The sequence below is a fragment of the Taudactylus pleione genome, unplaced genomic scaffold (genome assembly GCF_031769625.1).
Source record: "Taudactylus pleione unplaced genomic scaffold, aTauple2 ptg000611l, whole genome shotgun sequence".
Taxonomy (NCBI): Eukaryota; Metazoa; Chordata; class Amphibia; order Anura; family Myobatrachidae; genus Taudactylus; species Taudactylus pleione.
Genome location: NW_028285013.1, coordinates 3,267,897 through 3,289,453, shown reverse-complemented (window position 1 = coordinate 3,289,453; position 21,557 = coordinate 3,267,897). Strand labels below are relative to the sequence as shown.

Sequence of the window (21,557 nt, the reverse complement as noted above, 5' to 3'; positions counted from 1 at the left end):
GAGAAACAAGGCACGGACAGAGAAACAAGGCACGGAAAGAGAAACAAGGCACGGACAGAGAAACAAGGCACGGACAGAGAAACAAGAGAAACAAGGCACGGAAAGGGAAACAAGGCACGGAAAGAGAAACAGGGCACGGAAAGGGAAACAAGGCACGGACAGAGAAACAGGAGAAACAAGGCACGGACAGAGAAACAAGGCACGGAAAGAGAAACAAGGCACGGACAGAGAAACAAGGCACGGACAGAGAAACAAGAGAAACAAGGCACGGAAAGGGAAACAAGGCACGGACAGAGAAACAAGGCACGGACAGAGAAACAAGGCACGGAAAGAGAAACAAGGCACGGACAGAGAAACAAGAGAAACAAGGCACGGAAAGGGAAACAAGGCACGGAAAGAGAAACAGGGCACGGAAAGGGAAACAAGGCACGGACAGAGAAACAAGGCACGGAAAGAGAAACAAGCCACGGACAGAGAAACAAGAGAAACAAGGCACGGAAAGGGAAACAAGGCACGGAAAGAGAAACAAGAGAAACAAGGCACGGAAAGAGAAACAAGAGAAACAAGGCATGGACAGAGAAACAAGGTACGGAAAGAGAAACAAGAGAAACAAGGCACGGAAAGAGAAACAAGAGAAACAAGGCACGGAAAGGGAAACATGGCACATACAGAAAAACAAGGCACGGAGAGAACCAAGGATGGGAAGATAAAGCAGGTACAAACTAAGAAACAAGTCGGGAAGAGAAATATGGCATAGAAAGAGAAACAAGGCACGGGAGAGAAACAAGACAGGAAGATAAATAAAGTGGGACGAGATACAAGCGGGGACATTAATAAGATGGGGAGAGAAACAAATCAGGGAGAGGTATAAGGTGGGTGGGGAAATATATCCGGGAGAGAAATTAATGGAGGAGAAATATAAGGTAAAGCAAAGGTCAGTGAGCCCAAAAATCACAGATTTGAATTTAATTGAATAGCTTTTCCCAGCGCAGTGCGATCAATAAGCTGTGGGGCATATCCTGCAGCTAATTGAATCTCCACAATGAATGCGAGTTCTTTGGCAATATTACAGGAATACGTTCCCCTGTGATATAGAATTTGTATTTGTTGTAGCGTGAAATAACTTATTTTATACCACTAGAAATGGTTATATTGACAAATTTGTAGCGACTCATTTAATGTCTGTAACTGCCCTTCAGGTGAAAGGATGATTTAGTGTCCAACGTCTTATTATTCCAAATTTTAAATGTACCAATAATCAACACACATACAGACCTGACTATATTGCCTAACCCTTTTTATCTACTTGCCTGCATATAGTCTAACGTATGGATATCAAAAGACCAATAAGGATCGAATATGATTGTTAAACCAGCTTAAAGCCCCTGCCCAATTTTTCGTTAGAGGAAGTCAGACTGTTGCGTGGAGTTTGAGGGCGTTTTCTTTTCTAGATGCCAGGAATTTTTATAGAAAATACGTTTTGGTCTGTCTCGCAACTTACTACAGTACATTGATCTGGAACCGAGCAATACGGGAGACAAGGATCTCTAGAACTTGGTATAATCAGAATATCCTTATTATGCTCCAAAAGTGCCTGTGTGTATAAATGTTTGATGCTTCCTGACCCATGGGCCATGTGAACTGCTCTGCTGCTCCATGCACTGTATAACTGCCAGTGGCGGAACTAGAGAGTGGTGGACCCAGGTGCAAGAATATGCTTTGGGCCCCCCTATGCAGTGCCCCCAGTAGTAGTCCCCCCTATGCAGTGCCCCCAGTAGTAGTCCCCCCTATGCATTGCCCCCAGTAGTAGTCCCCCCCTATGCAGTGCCCACAGTAGCGGCCTCCCTAGTAACGGCCACCCCCCCTATACAGTGCCCCCAGTAGTGCCCCATATACAATGCCCTCAGTAGTGGTCCCCCATGCAGTTCCCCCAGTAGTGTCCCTTATACAGTGCCGCCAGAAGTGACCCCCCCTACGCAGTGCCCCCAGTAGTAGTCCCCCTTATGCAATGCCCCCAGCAGCAGTCCCCCCTATGCAGTGTCCCCAGTAGTAATCCCCCCTATGCATTGCCCCCAGTAGTAATCCCCCCTATGCATTGCCCCCAGTAGTAGTCCCCATATACAGTGCCCCCAGCAGTAGTCCCCCCCTATGCAGAGCCCACAGTAGTAGTCCCCCCTATGCAGAGCCCCCAGTAGTAGTCCCCCCTATGCAGAGCCCCCAGTAGGCGTACCTGTGCGTTTGGACGTCATATGAGGGGCGTGCATAATTAAGGTTGCGATGACATATGCGGCTAGAGGTCTAGTTGCACACAGGAAGTTGGCCAAATCCTGCGTGAGGCCTGATCAACCACTATTGTGCGTATGGGTTCGATGGTTCTCGATGTTACCGATGTTTGCGCTATCTTGCTTACTATTTGAGAGGAAAGTAAAAGTAACGGGGCGGCATTATATAGTGCTGGGCGTCTGCATCAATTGCTGCGGATGCCGTGCGTACGGATTCATTAGCAAATTTTCGCAGCGGCTGGGAGCGTGCGTATTCAGACTTGCATTCCTTGCTGAATCGGGTCCAGCGTAAGCAAATGCCTGATTGGATGTCATGGGTTACTGCACATTTCTACCTTATACATGGTAATGAGGTAATACACTCCCTACTGTATATTATACGGCTATTATTACATTTCCGAAGCAAAATCTGACGTGACTTCTAAAATTCATATTAATTTACATTAGGTAGTGCATTATGCCTTCCTATACACAAGTAAAAAGTGATGACATCACCACTCGCTGATTACAATAGATGACATCACCACCCGCTGATTACAATAGATGACATCACCACTCGCTGATTACAATAGATGACATCACAGTTTAGTGTCAATAAAAAGAAATATAATTTACAGGAGTTACTCATATTAACACCCCTTGTGTATTATTCGGTTAACAAAAGACCACCGATGGTGAAAATGACTGGGCAGTGTATGACAGACATCTTTGGTCATTGTGCGTGATGCCTTCCAAAAATACCATCCAATGTAGGTTCTTACTGGCTGTGATATCAGAGATTAGCGGAGAGCCCTCAAATATGTGAGTAACCAAAGTGCATGCACTGTCACCTGGAACGTGGAGATGGCGCTTTCTCTGGCAATTCCATAAATGAAAAGCCACCGGCTCGGGATAAAACTAGCTCATTAAAGTTATGTTTAATTTAACACGATCTAATGAACTGCCATCACGCAACCGTTTTCAGCGACGCGCCTGCAACACTTGACACAACATCTCCGCGCTCCTTTTAGCCACCCCCATTACCGTCCAGGAACGTCCCTACTGTGCGTCTAAATTTTACCTGCGACTAAGTAACAAACAAAATCGGGATGCATGAGCAGAAGACAAAACATCGGCTATGTGCGTGAATATGTGACTGTGAAACAGGCCCACTGTCCTCTCAAGAAATGTTTCAATGGAAACGCAAGCGCTCGGACCAGAAGGAGGAGTAAATAACTTTGTTATGGCGACGGAAAAGCCGATGCAGCTAATTCACTCCTGCACATGCTGGAGGTGTGTCATGACAGCAGCAGCTGATTGGGCAGAATACATAGCCAATCAGACCATTTGCTGCATTCATTACACACCTCCCATGCTGGAATGCTGGAAGCTCTCTCCTGCTCTTTGGACCAGAGGCTGCCAGTAGTTAGGGTCCTAGTATACAGTCTCTCAATCAGCATGCAAAGTGCTATAATGCAGCGGCCACAGCTTTTTTCCATGCCAAATGCCATTTACATCCTCTGTCGCGCACAGTTATACATGTGTCACATTTCAAATTAATCAGCACGGTCTCCTGGTGCTTCCTAGTCACATTGCATTGAGACTTAGATGCACTTTTGGAACAAAAAGACGCCCGCTGCTAGCAGAGCTGCATGGGACCTGGCGGATCACTCAGGCCAGGCGTATCGCACTGCATGGTGTATTGAGGCTAGATAAGCAAGGACACATCTGTAGCACCCAGTTGTCTTGCAATACTCTGTCACCAGGCTTATCAAAGCTAGTCTCTGATTGGTTGCTATGGGCTAGAGCACAATGTGCTACAGTGACATGAAAAAGTTCTACCCCCTTCCTGATTTCTTCTATTTTTGCAGAATAGTCACACTTAATTGTTTAATTTCTTAAAATAAAATTGAATAGAAGACAAAGACAACCTGAACAAACACAAAATACAGTTTCTAAATGATCATTTCATTTATTAAAGAAAAAAGTTATCCAACACCCACAATCACCCATGTGAAAAATGAATTGAACCCCCCTACACTTAATAATTAGTTGTGCCACCTCTAGCAGCATCAACTGCAACCAAACGCTTCCGATAACTGGAGATCAGTCTTTCACAACGCTGTGGACGAATTTTGTCCCACACTCTTCTCTGCAGAATTGCTTTAGTTCAGCCACATTGGAGGGTCTTAAGGCGCATATCCACTGCACAATATAAATGGATGATTGAACGATAACGACATCGTTATCATTCAATCGTTCATTAATCGTGCAGTGAATATGCCGGCAACGACCAGCGATGCGCGCTCCCGCTGGTCGTTGTCGGCATCTGTCATCGCCTGAACATACTGCCCAAACTGATGATATCGTCAGGTTGTGCATGTTCGGAGATGAGGGAGGGTGCCTGCGCTGAACGACATATCGTTCAGTGTGGGCACAAAATCCACTGCACATTATAATGAACGATTGAACGATGTTTGTTATCGTTCAATCGTTCATTCATCGTGTAGAGAAGAGGTTCTCAAACTCGGTCCTCAGGACCCCACACAGTTCATGTTTTGCAGGTCACCCAGCAGGTGCACAGGTGTAATCATTACTCACTGACACATTTTAAAAGTTACACAGGTGGAGCTAATTAGTTTACTTGTAATTCTGTGAGGAAACCTGGAAAACATGCACTGTTTGGGGCCCTGAGGACCGAGTTTGAGAACCTGTGGTGTAGTGGATATGCGCCTTTTAGAGCAGGAACTGCTTATTTAAGTTCCTGCCGCAGCATCTCAATTGGATTCAAATCAGTACTTTGACTAGCACAATCTCCAAACCCTTCATTTTGTTTCTATCGTTGTCTTGCTGCATAACCCAATTGCACTTGAGTTTCAGATCATGGACTGATGACCGGACATTCTCCCTCAGAAGTTACTGGTAGAGAGCACAATTCGTGATTCCGTCAATTATGGCAAGCCCCCAGGTCCTGAAGCAGCAAAGCATCCCCACACCACCCCACTAATACCACCATGTGTGACTGTTGGAGTGATGTTCTTATTGAGGAATGCTGTGTTAACTGTACACCAGATGCAACAGGACCCATGTTTTCCAAAAAGTGTACTTTTTGATCAGCCCACAGAACATTTGCCCAAAAGGATTGGGGGTTATCAATGTGTTTTTAGCAAATGTGAGGCGAGCCTTTATGTTCCTCTTGGTTAGCGGTGGTTTTAGCTTTGCAACTCTCCCAACAACACCACTTTTCCCCAGTCTGTTTCTTACGGTGGAATCATGAACGCTGATATTAACTGAGGTGAGCGAGGCCTGCAGTTCATTAGATGTTCGTCTGGGTTCTATAGTGACTTCCTGGAGGAGTCGTCGATGCTCTCTTGGAGGAATTTTGGTAGGCCGGCCACTCCTGGGGAGATTCAACACTGTTCCAGATTTTCTCCATTTGGAGATAATGGCTCTCGCTGTGGTTTGTTGGTGCCCCAGAGACTCGGCTTTGTAACCCTTTCCAGACTGATGTACTGCAATATGTCCTTTCTCATCTCTTCAGGAATTTCTTTTGATCGCAGCGTATAGAGCCTGTTTAGCCAACTTCACATTACTGGGAAAGGTTTTATTTAAGTGATGTTTAGATTCAACAGAGCTGGCAGTAACCAGGCCTGATTGTGCCTAGTCTAACTGAACACAATTTTCAATTCAGTTTGGTTTATTGACTATATAAGTAACTTAGGGGGGCAATTACTATTTCACACAGTGACTGTTGGTGTTGGATAACTTTGTTCCTTCAATAAATTAAATTACCATTTAAAACCTGTATTTTGTGATCACTCAGGTTGTCTTTGTCAAGCACGGATAGTGTAATGGTTAGCATTACTGCCTCACAGCACTGAGGTCTTGGGTTCGATTCCCAATACGGGCCTAAGGGCCTGATTTAGACCCGCTCGCTAGATGTGGCCGCTCGCTCCCAGCGTATGGAAATTCAGCTAAGTGACGTCAAGGCAGGTGCTCGCACGGCAAGGCATAAGCACGCCCACTATGTCTTGGCGAGCGATCACTTTGTGTTTATAGACGCCCACCAGCCTGTCTTTAGCCGCCCACTTGCGTATGTCATCTCCAGGAAGTATATACAACCATCGGTACATCGGGTTACATCGGATCTGACCGCAGCGTTTGCGGTTGACTGTACCCTACCGCAAGCACTGCGATCACTTCAGTGTGATACTCAACCAGGTGACGTGTACTATGATGGTGCCAGTTAATTATGCACGCCTCTGAAACGGCGTGGAAACACTCTGGCACGCCTAACATAAGGTGAGACAGGAGCCCACATCCGCCGAGAACCAGGGTCACCTGGTCTTCCCATACCTCAACAGGCCGCTCCTTCCGGGGCTGTTTCTGCATGTTGGTCTGTTCCAGTATAATTATTCCCCCGTCTTCATCGGATTCCAATTCCTGCATCTCATAGGCTGTATCTCTGGTCATCCCACACTGATTCACCTCAACATCTACGTCCACATCAGGCTACGTGGTACAAATAAGTATTATCATGAAATTGACAGTACACTGGGTGACACAAATTAGTGAAACCAAAATCACGTCAACCCAAGGCTCTTCGCAAGCAGTTAGTTTGGGCTACAGGCAAGAAACTAGCACTAGGTACTAGAACAAAAGGTTCAACAAGCGGTGCGGTGGGATCCATTAATGGGGACATAAGTAAACCAACTTATGTGAATTCTAACATCGGTTGGCAGAAGCAGTGTAGGGTGCACATCATCTAAGGCTGTACAGATACAGTAACATTACCTGTACTTCCCAAATCAGCCAAATACTCTATGTACTGGATCTTCTACTGACCAAGGAAATAATACAAGTAAAAGTGCACCTGTTGTCTGCATACATTAGTGGCAGACATTTTGTGGACCATATTCATGGGAATGCCCCTGTACATCGCATTCCAGTCATGTCCAGGTGTGCAGAGAGGGGTTAGGAGTAGGCACTAAGGGCCTGATTCAGACCCGCTCGCAAGCAGGTCGATGGCCGGGCAGTGCGCACTGCACGTGCCCCAGAGCGAGCGGGAAATCACTCGCTCCAGGGCTCGCAACAAAACAGGGTAGCTGTCAATGTTGATCGACAGCTCGCCCCGTTTTGTAGGCGGGGAGGGGGGGTGGCTGGCTAAACGGAGGCTTTCCCGAAGGATGTGATGTCAGTGATGTCAGTAGTGAGCTTCCGGCTCTATTAGAGCTGGAAGCTCACTTGGGCTTGCGGCAGACGAGACCCTACCACAAGGGTCTCGTCGCAAGCCCGATGGTCGTGACCATCGCGACCATCACCTGGCCGCTCGCTAAAGCTGTGGGTGGTCACCCACAGCTTGTCGAGCGGCCAGGAGGCCGGTTTAAAAAAAAAAAAAAAGCGGTCGCCCTGATTCAAAGCGAGCGCTCGCTTTTTGCGAGCGGCTCTGAATCAGGGCCTAAGTACCGGACAAAGAGGCACAGCCATTCCCCAAAAATGGGGTGACCACACCCACTTCCATGCCACCATGCAGCAACTATAAATGGAACAGAAAGTCACAATGTGGTGTGGCCACGCCCACCGACTGCAAAACCACACCCACTTCATGCCAGGTCCGAAATCTCTCATGGTGGCCCTGAACCTGTGTCACTATATCTTACAATCTCATAATTACTTTTCAGACTACAACATGGCTGACTCCATGGTTTGTAAATTTAACATCAACCCTATAGAACAGGGATGGGGAACCTCAGGCCCAGGGGCCGTATTAGGCCCGCAGAACCATTTGATCTGGCCCACTGAGCTTTTTTCTGATAGCCTCATCTGGCTAGCAAGGTGCCTAGAATGGCACCCTGCAGCCAGAATCTATGCAGCAGTGCTGCCTGGAACGTACTTGGGATGCTTCAGATGGTCACACCGCTGCCCTTACAGCTCCTCGGAGCATTCTGAGGATGCTGCGGGCATTGCTGTAATCACCGGCGATGGAGACCCCACCCCCGTATGACATCACATGGAGGGGGCATGGCCTGCAACAGGCCCGCAAATTATTTTATATATATCAAAATGGCCCTCGGCAGAAAAAAGGTTCCCCACCCCTGCTATAGAAGATAATAGAGAAAACACATGCAGATGATGGCATAGATAGGTTAAGTCGTAAAACTTGTAAAAGAAACATCTTTGCAGTAGTAACGTTGCAGCAGTCACACGGTTAATAGATAAGAAATATAACCATAGACTAGTACAGGCTTTAAGTTGAGCACAGTCCAAGTATTAGTGTCACCAGCCACTTAGGGGTATAGTTACGAAAGTGCTGGTTTTCAGAAGTGGAGATGTTCCCCATAGCAACCAATCAGATTCTACTTATCATTTATCTAGCACCTTCTAGAAGATAATAGCTAGAATCTGATTGGTTGCTATGGGCAACTTCTCCACTTCTAAAAACCAGCACTTTAGTAAATATATACCTCTTAGTATCCAAACCATCCAGTGCATATTATTCAAACAGAATTTCCAGGCAGTACACAGAGGGAAGAGGGCGACACAGTTACCAGGCTGGTTAGTGGCAGTGGCATCAGTCAGCCATTATAGGGAATCCACCATTACATTTTACATGTTCTCTTTGCACTGTTATGTAGACAAAGGAGATTATTTACCAACGAAGTGTAAATGGACAGTGACCCACAACAACCAGACATATGCTTTCACTGTCTGACTTGCACTAGACTGAGTGAGACTTATATTGCTCAGGGTTACTGCACATTTGCACTGTATATCAGCAAATAGCTCCATCGTCAGATTTTAAATTGTGCGCAATTGCTTATTGTGATTTATGAATGAATCTCCCCTCTCACTGCTTTAGGCAAGCCGGACTTACATACAATGTGCACACACTCATGTTTTCCATGGTAGATCCCCTTTAATATATGACAAGTAGATAAAAGAGTTGAATAGCCATGCAGAACTGCAACACTTACGTATGACCCCAAGAACATTGGCACATAGGAAAAAAGAAAGAACAACGTTAAGTCTGTCTCCTCTGTAAAATGACGCGGCCGTAGCAAAAACAGGTCCCCACTGTGACTATCGCAATGCTCAGTATTCGCTATGTGCATGTGATGTTAATGCTGCTATCCCTGTCTGTGGAACAGAACAAAAGACATTGTGTATGTGGATTAAATGGACAAGGATTTTTTTCACTGACAGGTTGATTCACTAAGATACGTAAAGTTCCTCCCTCTCCAGGCGGCTGGTTCTGTCTATCCCAGCACCTAAATTAGGCCTAAATATTGCTAAGCCCTATTACACATATGGACATTTATTGTTACAAAATGTCTGTAACCTCAATGCTGCCTTCAAAACAATAATTAAATGTAGAAAAAAAAAATCATTTAGCATGGACATAAACTTATGAAATATGTTTTATTTCATTTAACCAAACTAACCAAACATAACTGTATCAAGGACAAATTAGTGTGTGTGTGGGGTACCACAGCTGCAGAGTTGATAAATTTGCCGACACAATCTGCCGAATACGTATATATATATATTAGGGATGTGCAGGCTCGGTTCTACTTGGTTCCGTTCGTTTTTTTTTACCGACTCTTATTGGGTATCAGCTGTCACGAGTTTTGGATAGCCAGTAAGATTCGGTAAAAAAAAAACGAACGGAACCGAGTAGAACCGAGCCTGCACATCCATAATATATATATATATATATATATATATGTATATATATATATAGGTGCCAGGACTAAAGACTGGAGCATCTGTACTTGTTCCTTAGTTGCTATGCAAATGGTGGAAAGAAGAGCTCTATAGTGTACCTATAACTGGCAGTAGCACCCGTGCTGGCACCTATAACAGCTGCGCTCCCAGGAATGGGACAGTGCACAGGCTGGAATCACAGCTGCCCTGTGAGCTGCATCGACAACCAAACAGCTCACACTCTACACTCTCGCACTTCTCCTTTACCTACCAAACCACATGAGTCTATTTGATAGCAGTAGTGGGCAATTAAAAAGGGCTCGGGGGCCTCATACCTAAGCCTAAGTAAAGGACGCTATATCCAAAGTTTAATCTCCCTTGAACCCCAACCTCCGGATTCACCATTTAAAATGCATGTCCAGATACATACTGTAACACAATAGGAGACAATTGCTGGACAGACAGAGGTTCCATTGAGGGCTTGTTACCTATAGAACTCTTGTGACTGGCTCTAGGAAAGGCAGCTGTAAAATAGCTCTGACCTAAGGGGTTTTATTTGCACAACGTTTCTATGTCAAAATAAATAGTGGCGCCCTTTAGCCATTTATAGCAATAAAGCAGATACTAGATGTACTGTATATAATGTTTATTTCCAAGCGATGATAACGTAATGATAATAACACAGCATTTCTGGGCTATAATATAGCAGCAAAGTCTCATCTAGCAACGCACCTGCATTAGTGTCCTAGACACCGAGGAAACACAGAGCAAATTAGATAACGTTCAGATAAACTAATGTACTTAGGTCCTGCCAGTTACAGGTTGATCAAGCCTGGCGTAGACATGAAACTTGTGGCAGGGCATTCTGAAACTTTTAGTTCCACAACACACGGAGTGCGGAGAACACATACATAATTACTACTGTAAATACTGGACTTTCTCCTGCCTTCTCCGTCCTCTATAGCATTACTAATCAGTATCACACAGAGCTGGGTGTGGGCACATTATACTATATTAATGACTTATAGGAACAGTTTGCTGCCGCCTGGAAGCGATGCACAATTAGCCATTTTCCAGTAATGGATATCACATATTACAATTTATTACAGGAACAGAGCGCTGTAAATATGAGAACGCAGTCAGTGGAACGATAAGAAACTCTATTGAGTGCACATCAATGAAACGTCAATTGACCTTTATTAGTAATGCCTGGTTTAGCTCCGTTTACTGAAACTGTATGTGTTATACAGGAATATTCAGTGTCGTCCTGGGGGAGAATATAGTTTATTAATGATAAATTCCTATGAAGACTGTACTGGGGGGGGGGCATGTTCCTTCAGTATGTTAGCAGCGGAACAATGTCTCACTGATACCATAATAGAGTTGGGGATAGACTTAATCTACTCCATAGGGACATTGGGCCTGATAAAGAGTTGTACAAAGATGCTATGCGAAAATATGCAGTTGGCGCAGTCGGCGGGACATGTAGTGAGACGCCCACCTACGGCTTTGCGAATCTAAGCATCTACGTACAATGGGCCTGATTCAGAGCCGGACGCTCTGACCAGAGCGCTCGCTCTGAATCAGGGCCGGCCTAGCTTAAAATGGAGCGGCCTCCTGGCCGCTCGCATAGCTGTGGGTGACCACCCACAGCTTATGCGAGCGGCCAAAAAGATGGACCATCGGGCTTGCAACAAGACCCTTGTGGTAGGGTCTCATCTGCCACAAGCCCGGAGTGCTTTTGGCTCTATCAGAGCCAAAAACACTCCCACTGACATCACTAGTGATGTCAGTGGGGCCGGACCCAGACGGTAGGCGTTCCCATGGGAACGCCTCCGTCTGGGCAGCCACGCTCCCGGCACGTCCACCAAAGGGGGCGTGCTGTCACTCTCCATCGACAGCACGCCCCCTTTGGTGCGAGACCCATAACGACGGCTTGGCCGTCGTTATTCGGGTTTCGCGCATGCGCACGACGGAGGCGCCTTCGTCGTGCGCATGCGCATTTGGGTAACATCGACCCGCTTGCGAGCGTACAGCGCTCGCGAGCGGGTCTGAATGAGACCCAATGTCACAGCATCAGTCTATGGTCCCGCAGAATGGGGAACTGAAACGCTGGAGCCATATTCCTTGGGTACGGAGACGGAGATCGTAGGGTGTGACAAAACGCAGAAACGGTCGCACAAAGCTGCTGTTGTGAGCGGGACAGACGGTATCAGAAAGGTGGCAGAAAAGTGATGGGCGTTCCTGGGTGGTGACTGGGAGGTGGCTACTAGTGCACGCAAAAATTGGCGGCTCTGTGGGCGTATTATGGGAGTGTCATGGGCATCGGGGGCCAAAGTCAGACAGAGAAACTGAAGCTGCTAATAGGGCTGGAGTAGGCTTCGATGGTGCAAAGATGGTGGCGCAATAATAACGCACCAATCGGTATTACTGCGTGCATGGGCGCTAAAAGTGGGCGCCTCAGTCCTTGCACATTCAGCTGAACGGATGTACATAAGGGAAGGCGTTCGTAGGCCATTTGTATAAAGTCGCAGACGGTCAGCCACCAATAGACGCTGCGGCATTCGCTTTTGCGCGTGGCTCAGAATCAGGCCCTACAGCTGATATGAAAATAACCGTTTCCTACTGAGGAGAAATGACTTATACAAAACCTGGGATTATGGCAGGAAATCAGGGACAGAGGGCAGAAGTACAAATATAATTTTACCTAAATGAGGAAAATCTGAAAAATCTGCAAAATTGGACCCTATAACTTTCCTCCCTAGTAACTAGTTATAACTTTCCTCCCTAGTAACTAGTTATAACTTTCCTCCCTAGTAACTAGTTATAACTTTCCTCCCTAGTAACTAGTTATAACTTTCCTCCCTAGTAACTAGTTATAACTTTCCTCCCTAGTAACTAGAGCTTCCACCTGTGTTCCAGAGGTCATCGAAAGTGACTCATCCCATCTCTATGGGCTTAACTTGGAGCAATGAGTGCTTGGAGAACCAATTTGGCTGGAGAACATGATGCAATGCACCCAAATGCAGGAACAATGAGGTAGGCTAGTAGTGGAAACAATGGGTTCTAATGTCAGATGCACTAAGGGCCTGATTCAGAGGCGCACGCTCTCAATCAGGGCGTCCCTATTTTTTTTAATTCCGGCCTCCAGGCCGCTCGCACAGCTGTGGGTGACCACTCACAGCTTGTGCGAGCAGCCTGGCGATAGTCGCAATTATCGCGACCATCGGCATTGCGAGGAGACCCTTGTGATAGGGTCTCAGCACTCGCAATGCCAAGTGGACTTCCAGCTCTAATAGAGCAGGAAGTCCATTACTGACATCACGAGTGATGTCAGTAGGGCCACCCACAAATGGCAGGCGTTCCTTCGGGAACGCCTCCGTTTGTTCAGCCACCCCCCTACCCGACTACAAAAAGGAGCGAGCTGTCGATCAACATTGACAGCCGTCCCGTTTTGATGCAAGATACGGAGCGAGTGAAGGTCTCACTTGCTCCGGGGCTCACGCACGCTGCGCGTGCGCACTGGGCCACCATCAACCCGCTTGCGAGCGCTGTGCGCTCGTGAGCAGGTCTGCATCAGGCCCTAAATCTCTAGTTATGGTCTATATTTTAAAAGCATTGGGAATTGGCCTTATTTGAGGTATCCATTTATACCAGTCATACTGCAGTCAGCCCGCAATCTGCCCAACCCCGTTACAGAAAGGCATACCCAGCACCGACTGCCCGCACACACTGTCATGGAACCATACATCATTAGCTGGACTCCAGCCCATTTAGTACTTAATGCTATTGGCTGGGTAGGGGGAGGGGGGGGACACTTTAATATGCTATAATTAAACAGATGTGCTAAGCTCATTTGTGTACTAAATCTTTCAGCTTTAAGCACACTTTGTAATGGCCAATCACTCAGTTTAATTCTGCTTCAGCAGAAGTGGAACCACCAGGCAGGGAGCACGGCACGCCATAATTATCCTAGTGTATAACATCTTGCAGTTGGGTTGGATGATACGCTGAAAAAAAAAAAATTCTAATCAATTTTATGAACACTTCTTCCATTAAGGAGAAATACTGTCCAGTAATTAAATGTCTTTGCAGACACTTAGGCCAAAAAAAAAAGGATGTTACTCTGATATTAACCATAAGGTGAAACTTTCACAAATCTTGCAAACGTGTGAAGATTTTATTCCTGTTAAAAACACATTTATTGTCTTTTCCCTGAGAAATGAAATGAAGATGCTGGGTTAGGTCTTTAATGAGTTGTTAGTGGCTAATGACTTTTTAGGATTTATATAGTTACTGTATGTACACCATTTTTACTCCTCTGATAAACATGTGGCACTTGTGTGATGAGGTAATTTTCATGAGGGTCACTAGGAACTAGAGACCTCATTGAGGTATGAGGCACAGAGTATCACAGCTTGCAACTTTGCATGTGGTCATTTCAACTTTTTAGTGAATGCAAACGGCACCAATGCTGCATCAGCCCCAATGTCTGTGCACCGTTTTGTCAGAACTGGATGACGAGGTAAGTAAGTAAGGGTAAGGGATCCCGGCTGTCAGAATCCGGTCACCGGCATCCTGCCAGGGCTAGCAGACCGACACTTGTTGTTTGGTATGCTAACTCTCCCCCCTCTATGGTGCCGATCCCTAACCTCCCCACTACTGCCTGAACCTAACGTCTCCTCCCTGCACCCTAAACCTAACCACCCCCCTTAGTGCCTAACCCCACCCCTCCCCCATAGTGCCTAACCCCCCCACACCGCTACTTACCTTCGGTATCCCGGTGGTCAGGATGCCAGCATCGGTATTGTGAAAGGCGTCGGGATTCTGGCACCAGTAATATTAGCGCGGACATCGCGGCCGTCGGGATATTGACTGTATCACCTATGTTGCCTGTTAATGCACTTGTGTATATTTCCCTGTATTAGAGTTACTCCCTGCACCATATTTTTGTACACTAATATTTTCGTACTGATTACCCAGTGGTGCAATATAAATGAAAATACAGGCCCATATGTAATAATCTGCGACTTGCAGTCACTGACGTGCTTTTGCCAATTTACCTGCTTTTGCCGATTTACCTGCTTTTTGGGCTAAATCACCAGCAACTCACAGGCTAATTCATATGAGCCATACAGGCATACATTTAAACTGGCAAGTATCCCACAGCAATCTACGCTACAACACACTGCAAACCATTCATGCAGGAGGAACAGCAGTGTAAGCGTCACGCGTTTCGCAGAATAGCTCTAATGACGGATACTAGGTTAGCGATGCAAGGCAGCTTAGGCTGGCAGAGGATCGGGTGACGACTGTAACTAATTCTAGGCACACGGAACACCTCTCACAACATTCATATTGCATTATTATCGGCCCAAATAACACAAATCCATGGCCGTTGGCACACAGAGGCTGGATGGAGCCGTCACACTCACCTTGCAGGATTTTTCCAGCACTGCAGCACGCACACACTGCAAAAGGGACCAGCATTACATGTTTGCACTTTAATTACTATTATCTTTCATTTATAAGGTACCACAAATTGTCAGCAGCACCGTACGGAGTGAACACAGAAACATTTCACAGGAACAGGGTGTCAGGGGCATGAGTAAGACAACGCGCTGCAGCTAGCAGAAGCATGCAGTGGTTACCCAGTGATCCTGTACCCAACATATGGGCAAGCAGAAAGAGTCAGAGTAGCTGAATGGGAGAAGAAGACAAGGGAGCAGCACAATGGTGACCTGGAGATGGCGAGGGATGGGTGGAGCACATAAGAGCTTACATACTAAGGGAAGAGGAGAAGAGTTGGAGGGTGAACAGGGAAAGATACATGGTGGAGTGGTGTTGGAGAAATGTACCAAGTTATAAAACAGGAGATATGGTAAGAACTTACCTTTGTTATCTCTGTTTCTACGAAGTCCATAGGGTCCACAGGGTTGACCTTGGGGAATAGCTGGATCTGGATCCACAGGCACCACGCAGTTAAAGCTTTGCTGCTCCCAGGATGCACTTGGGTCCGTCCTCCTCTATACCCCGCCCCCGAGCCACAGCACCTCAGTTGGTAAGCAGCTAAGGCCGGAGGAGGAGACTAAACAGAGAGAAGGAAGACTGGAACACACAAGAAACCATACTCACAGAAATGGGAGACGGAAAACCGGTGACCAGCCACACAGCCCATATGAAGCCAGGTGCGTCAGGGCGAGCGCCCTGTGGACCCTATGGACTTCGTAGAAACAGAGATAACAAAGGTAAGTTCTTACCATATCTCCTGTTTTCTACTTCAGGGTCCATAGGGGGTCCACAGGGTTGACCTTGGGGATGTCCCAAAGCAGTTCAACTAAGGGCGGGGACGCTCCTGTGCTGAAAGGAGTACACGGCGCCCGAAGGATGCATCCTGAGAGGCGAAGGTGTCAAACGCATAGAACCTCAAAAACGTTTGAATGGAAGACCAAGTGGCCGCCTTACACAGCTGAACAGCGGAGGCGCCACGTCTAGCAGCCCAAGAGGGACCCACAGAACGAGTGGAATGAGCCTTAACAGAGGCTGGCACAGGTAAACCCTCCTGTGCATAAGCCTCACAAATAACTGAACGAAGCCAACGGGCTAACGTTTGCTTGTTGGCAGGCCAACCCCTCTTGTGAAAACCGAAGAGGACAAACAACGAATCCGACTTCCTAACCGAAGCAGTCCAGTCCACATAGATTCTAAGTGCCCGGACTACATCCAAGGAAGCCTCACCAGCTGAAAGATCAGCTGACTGAAAAGCTGGCACGACAAGCTCCTGATTAATGTGGAACTTGGAGACCACTTTGGGCAAAAATTCAGGACGAGTGCGGAGCACCGCTCTGTCCTGGTGAAAAATCTGAAAAGGGGGGCGACAGGAAAGCGCCCCCAACTCTGACACCCTCCTGGCAGAAGCAATTGCTAGGAGAAAAACGGTCTTGAACGTCAGCCACTTGAGGTCCACCGCCTCAAGAGGCTCAAAAGGAGGACCCTGCAAGACCCGTAGCACCACCGCCAAGTCCCAAGGAGCCACAGGAGGCACGAAGGGAGGCTGTATCCTGAGAACACCCTGGAAAAAGGTGTGAACATCCGGTAGTGTAGCAATCTGTCGCTGAAACCACACGGACAAAGCAGACACATGAACCTTCAGAGAGGCCAGGCGTAAGCCGAGGTCCAAACCTGATTGAAGGAACTCCAAGATTCTGGAAACCCGGAACACCTGAGGATCATAGTTTCTGGATTCACACCACTGAAAGTAAGTGCGCCACACCCTGTGGTAAATTCGTGCGGAGGCAGGCTTGCGTGCCCTAAGCATGGTACCAATGACCGAACTGGAGAAACCCCTAGACCTCAAGACGGCTGTCTCAAGAGCCACGCCGTCAAAGACAGCCGACCCAGATCCGGGTAAAGGCAGGGCCCTTGAGACAACAGGTCCCGACGCTGAGGAAGAAGGTACGGAGCGTCGATGGAGAGACACCTCAGATCGGAGTACCAAGGATGTCTGGGCCACGCCGGAGCTACCAGCACGAGCGTGCCGCCGTCCAGCTTGAATTTCCGCAGAACCCGAGGAAGTAAGGATATCGGAGGAAACAGATACGCCAGGTGAAACGTCCATTTCACCGACAGCGCGTCTACCAGACTGGCGCCTGCGTCTCTTGTCCTTGACCCGTAAACGGGCAACTTGTGATTGTGACGGGAGGCCATCAAGTCCAGCTCCGGCAGCCCCCACCTGTCCACGAGTAGCTGAAACACCTCTGGGTGAAGCGACCATTCCCCGGGATGCACGTCGTGACGGCTGAGGAAGTCCGCCTCCCAATTGAGGACTCCAGGAATGAAGACTGCCGAGATCGCTGGAATGTGACACTCCGCCCAAGCAAGGATGCGAGGCACCTCCGACATCGCTGCCCGACTGCGAGTTCCTCCTTGGTGGTTGATATACGCCACCGTGGTGGCGTTGTCAGACTGCACCTGAACCGCCCTTCCGTGAAGAGCGGGATCGGACGACTGCAGGGCCCGATAAACTGCCCGCAGTTCCAGAATGTTGATGGCAAGAAGAGCTTCTTCCGCAGACCAACGACCCTGAAGTGACAACGAGCCGGTCACTGCCCCCCAACCCCGAAGACTGGTATCCGTCGTGAGCAGGACCCAGTCCGGGATCCAAAAGGGGCGCCCCTCGACCAGATGAGCGACCAAGCCAAAGACTGCCGAACCTCCGGGGACAACACCAGCAACTGAGAGCGGATCCGGTGAGGTAACCCGTTCCATTCCGATAGAATCAGCCCCTGCAGGGGCCGGGAATGGAACTGGGCAAATTCCACCATGTCGAATGTTGACACCATGGAGCCCAGAACCCTCATAGCTGAATGGACCGACAGGCGGCAACTGCTCAGGCAACTGTGTATCCTCAGCTGCAGGGAGGAGACCTTCTCCGGGGTCAGGAAGATCCTTTGCTGACGAGAATCAAGCAGGGCTCCCAAATGAACCATCCGCTGAGATGGAATCAGGGAGGACTTTTTCCAATTTATCAGCCACCCGTGCGCTTGCAGGCAAGCGATCGTCAAGTGGAGATGTTGAAGCACTACCTCCGGGGAGCTCGCCAGCAACAGGAGGTCGTCCAGATACAGTAGCAGCCGTACATTCTGGTTCCGAAGATGTGCGGCCATGACCGCCATAATCTTCGTGAACACCCTCGGAGCCGTGGAGAGACCAAAGGGTAGCGCCCGGAACTGGTAATGGTGTTGAAGGATAGCGAACCTCAGATACTGCTGGTGCGAAGGTGCTATCGGAACATGGAGGTAGGCGTCCTGGATATCCAGGGACACCATGTAATCCCCCTTTCCATCGCCAGAATGATGGAACGTAACGTTTCCATCCTGAACTTGGGAACTCTGAGGAATTTGTTCAGAGACTTCAAGTTGAGGATAGGGCGATGAGAACCATTGGGTTTCCGCACCAGAAACAGAGAAGAATAGTACCCCGTCCCTCGTTGTAATTGAGGAACGGGAACAATGACCCCTGCTGTCAGCAAGGACTCTATAGCTTCCTGAATCTGTAAGGACTTGGTCGTATCCTGAGAAGGACTCGTGCAGAAAAACTGGTGGGGCGGTCTGTGCCGAAAAGACAGGGCGTACCCCTGGGAGACCACTTCTCGAACCCAGGCATCCGTGGTTTTATTGTGCCAGCACTGGGCAAATAGAAGAAGTCGGCCTCCCACTCTGGGGTCCCACAGAGGGAGGCCCGTCCCATCAGGCAGAAGGTTTATCTTCCTGCTTGGAAGAAGGGCGCCTGGCACTCCAGGCCCGCTTCTTGGGCTTAGAAGCGGCCTTGGTCGTCGACTGCCTCGGGAAGGACTGACCTTTGGCCTTGCCCTGAACCCGAAAGGACCGAAAAGCAGAGCTCCGTACCTTGGTAGGAGCAGAAGCCGAAGGGAGGAAGGCTGATTTAGACTTAGCCAGAGTGTCCACAATTTTGTCCAAGTCTGGACCAAAAAGCAACTTCCCATTAAAAGGTAAGGCCTCCAGCCCCTTTTTGGAGTCAGCGTCAGCTCTCCAAGACCTCAGCCACAAGGACCGACGCGCCGACACAGCTGCAGCCGACACCCGAGAGGTTAGCAGGCTTGCATCTAACGATGCTTCCCCAATGTAGGAAGCCGCATCCCTCATTTGACCTATCAACGCTCTCTGGATCTCCGGAGCATCTTCCGGAAAGGTATCCTCCAAAGCAATGGCCCAGCTCTCGATGGCCTTAGCCACCCAAGAGATGGCCATGGACGGAAGGGCCACCGCCCCCGAGAGAGAGTAGATAGACTTCAAACAAGTCTCCACCTTCCTGTCTGTGGGATCTTTCAGGGAGGAGATCGACGGCAAAGGCAGCGTAGCGCTTTTAATTAAGCGGGTAACGTGGGAATCCACCGCTGGAGGAGTCTCCCACTTCCTGCAATGAGCCTCCGGAAACGGATAGTTCAAAGCCAACCGCTTCTGCGGTTGGAACCTTTTGCTGGGCAACTGCCAGGCCCCTGCCATATGATCAGTCAATTGATCAGACAGGGGAAAAACCGTCGAAGCTACCTTGGCCTTTTTAAAATTTGGGTATTTTGACCTGGGGGCAGGCACATCCTCCTCAATGTGAAGGATGGCCCGCACCGCCCTAACCAATGCCGGCACATTAATGGAAGACTTAGCCTCCACCTCCTGGGCCCCGGCATCCGAGTCAGAGTCTTCATGGATCTCCCCGTCATCCGAAGACACGTCCGTGTCCGTGAACTGAGACGCCAGTGAAGCCGGAACGGAACGCTTGGACGCCCGTGGGGGCAAATCACTGAGCAACATATTTTGAAAAGCTGATGACGAAGCCGCCAGACTCTGAACAGAGCTGGAGAGGACGTCTACCCAAAGCGGGGGTACTGCCTGAGGATACCCCTGAAACGGTACCATCGACTGCTGCGGCACCGTGGGGGATTGCACGTATACCGGCAAACCCGCATAAGGACCCACAGTCTGAGACCCGGGAGGAGACTGCACCAGACGAGACACACCCGGGGAACGGGGGATGGTAGGCTGGGGCAACGCCCTAGAAGGGGCCGCAGTCGGGACCGCAAGTCGGTCCGCGATTGACGCCAGCACTTGCGTAAACATCGCCCACGGAGGATCCTGTGCCACCGGGGGTTTAGAGGGTCCAGGTACCAACTGGCACCGCCCGCACAGACCGTCCTGAGACAAATCTGCCCCGTCAACCCCTGCCGAACAGCGTCGGCAGGAAAACATCACAGGAGCCTCGGAGCGCTCATTCCCCTCATCAGACATGATACAAACTTTTTTGCAGTAAAAGTGTCTCACCGAAACGAGGTAAGGCGTATAACACCCACGCACTCCCAAGTATGCAACCCAAACAGCCCACAATATGGTACTGAGGAGCACACCACAGTATGTGACATACCTCACAAATACGTAGATTTATATAAGTGAGGTTACACAGAAAGAACACCCCTCCCCCACGCACCTGCGGGCCGTAGGAGAAGGAAAGGGATAGGTAAAAAGCTGACAGTAAGTAAAAAAAAGCACAGACAGCAGCACTAGCAAAAGTCACATACCATGCAGAGAAGTATTACTCACTGCACCTTCCGCTACAATCAACCTCCCAGATTCAGTGTCTGGAAGGGCTATAGCGCTGCGAACACCGTCCTGATCAGGGGAGAGGTACGCAGGGGGACTGGTCCACTGTAAGCCTGCCTGGGAGCTCTGCGATGCTGCCTGAAGATGGCCGCCGGAGAGCACAGAGGAGGAGTGGCCAGGAGATAACAGCCCAGCGACGCCAGCACGCTTGAGAGAAGGCGCGCTGGGCTGAGGGGAGGAGCACTGAAGCAGGGAAGGCTGCCTCCCCTGCTAGTATGAAACCCCCCAGGGAAGCCGGTTCCCCGCCGGTCTTACACCCTGGAGGTCAGCAGACACGCGGGGTATTCCACATAGTGAGGGAGCCCGCCGCTGCTACTAGCGCCGCCGGTCTGTCCCCAGAGACCGGCGGCTACAAGACTGCATTATCCCCGCGCGCAGCGCTGATAGCGCTGCACGCGGCTTACCTGGCCCCTTGAGT

The 21,557-nt window shown here is 48.9% G+C and overlaps 1 protein-coding gene across 3 annotated transcripts in view; it reads right to left on the bottom strand.

Moving 5' to 3' along the window:
* REEP1 (receptor accessory protein 1) overlaps positions 1 to 21,557 on the bottom strand; it is a 115,958-nt gene that overhangs the window by 18,702 nt on the left and 75,699 nt on the right. Inside the window, exons 7-8 of one of the 3 annotated variants that reach the window (XM_088454274.1) lie at positions 15,401 to 15,436; positions 6,618 to 6,757 (exon numbers count right to left, since the gene is read on the bottom strand). The exons of 1 other annotated variant lie outside the window; for it this stretch is intronic. In XM_088454274.1, the coding sequence (XP_088310400.1) occupies positions 6,618 to 6,757; positions 15,401 to 15,436 (176 nt within the window). The remainder of the gene's footprint in view (positions 1 to 6,617; positions 6,758 to 15,400; positions 15,437 to 21,557) is intronic. One more of the 3 variants, XM_088454275.1, reaches the window with a different exon arrangement.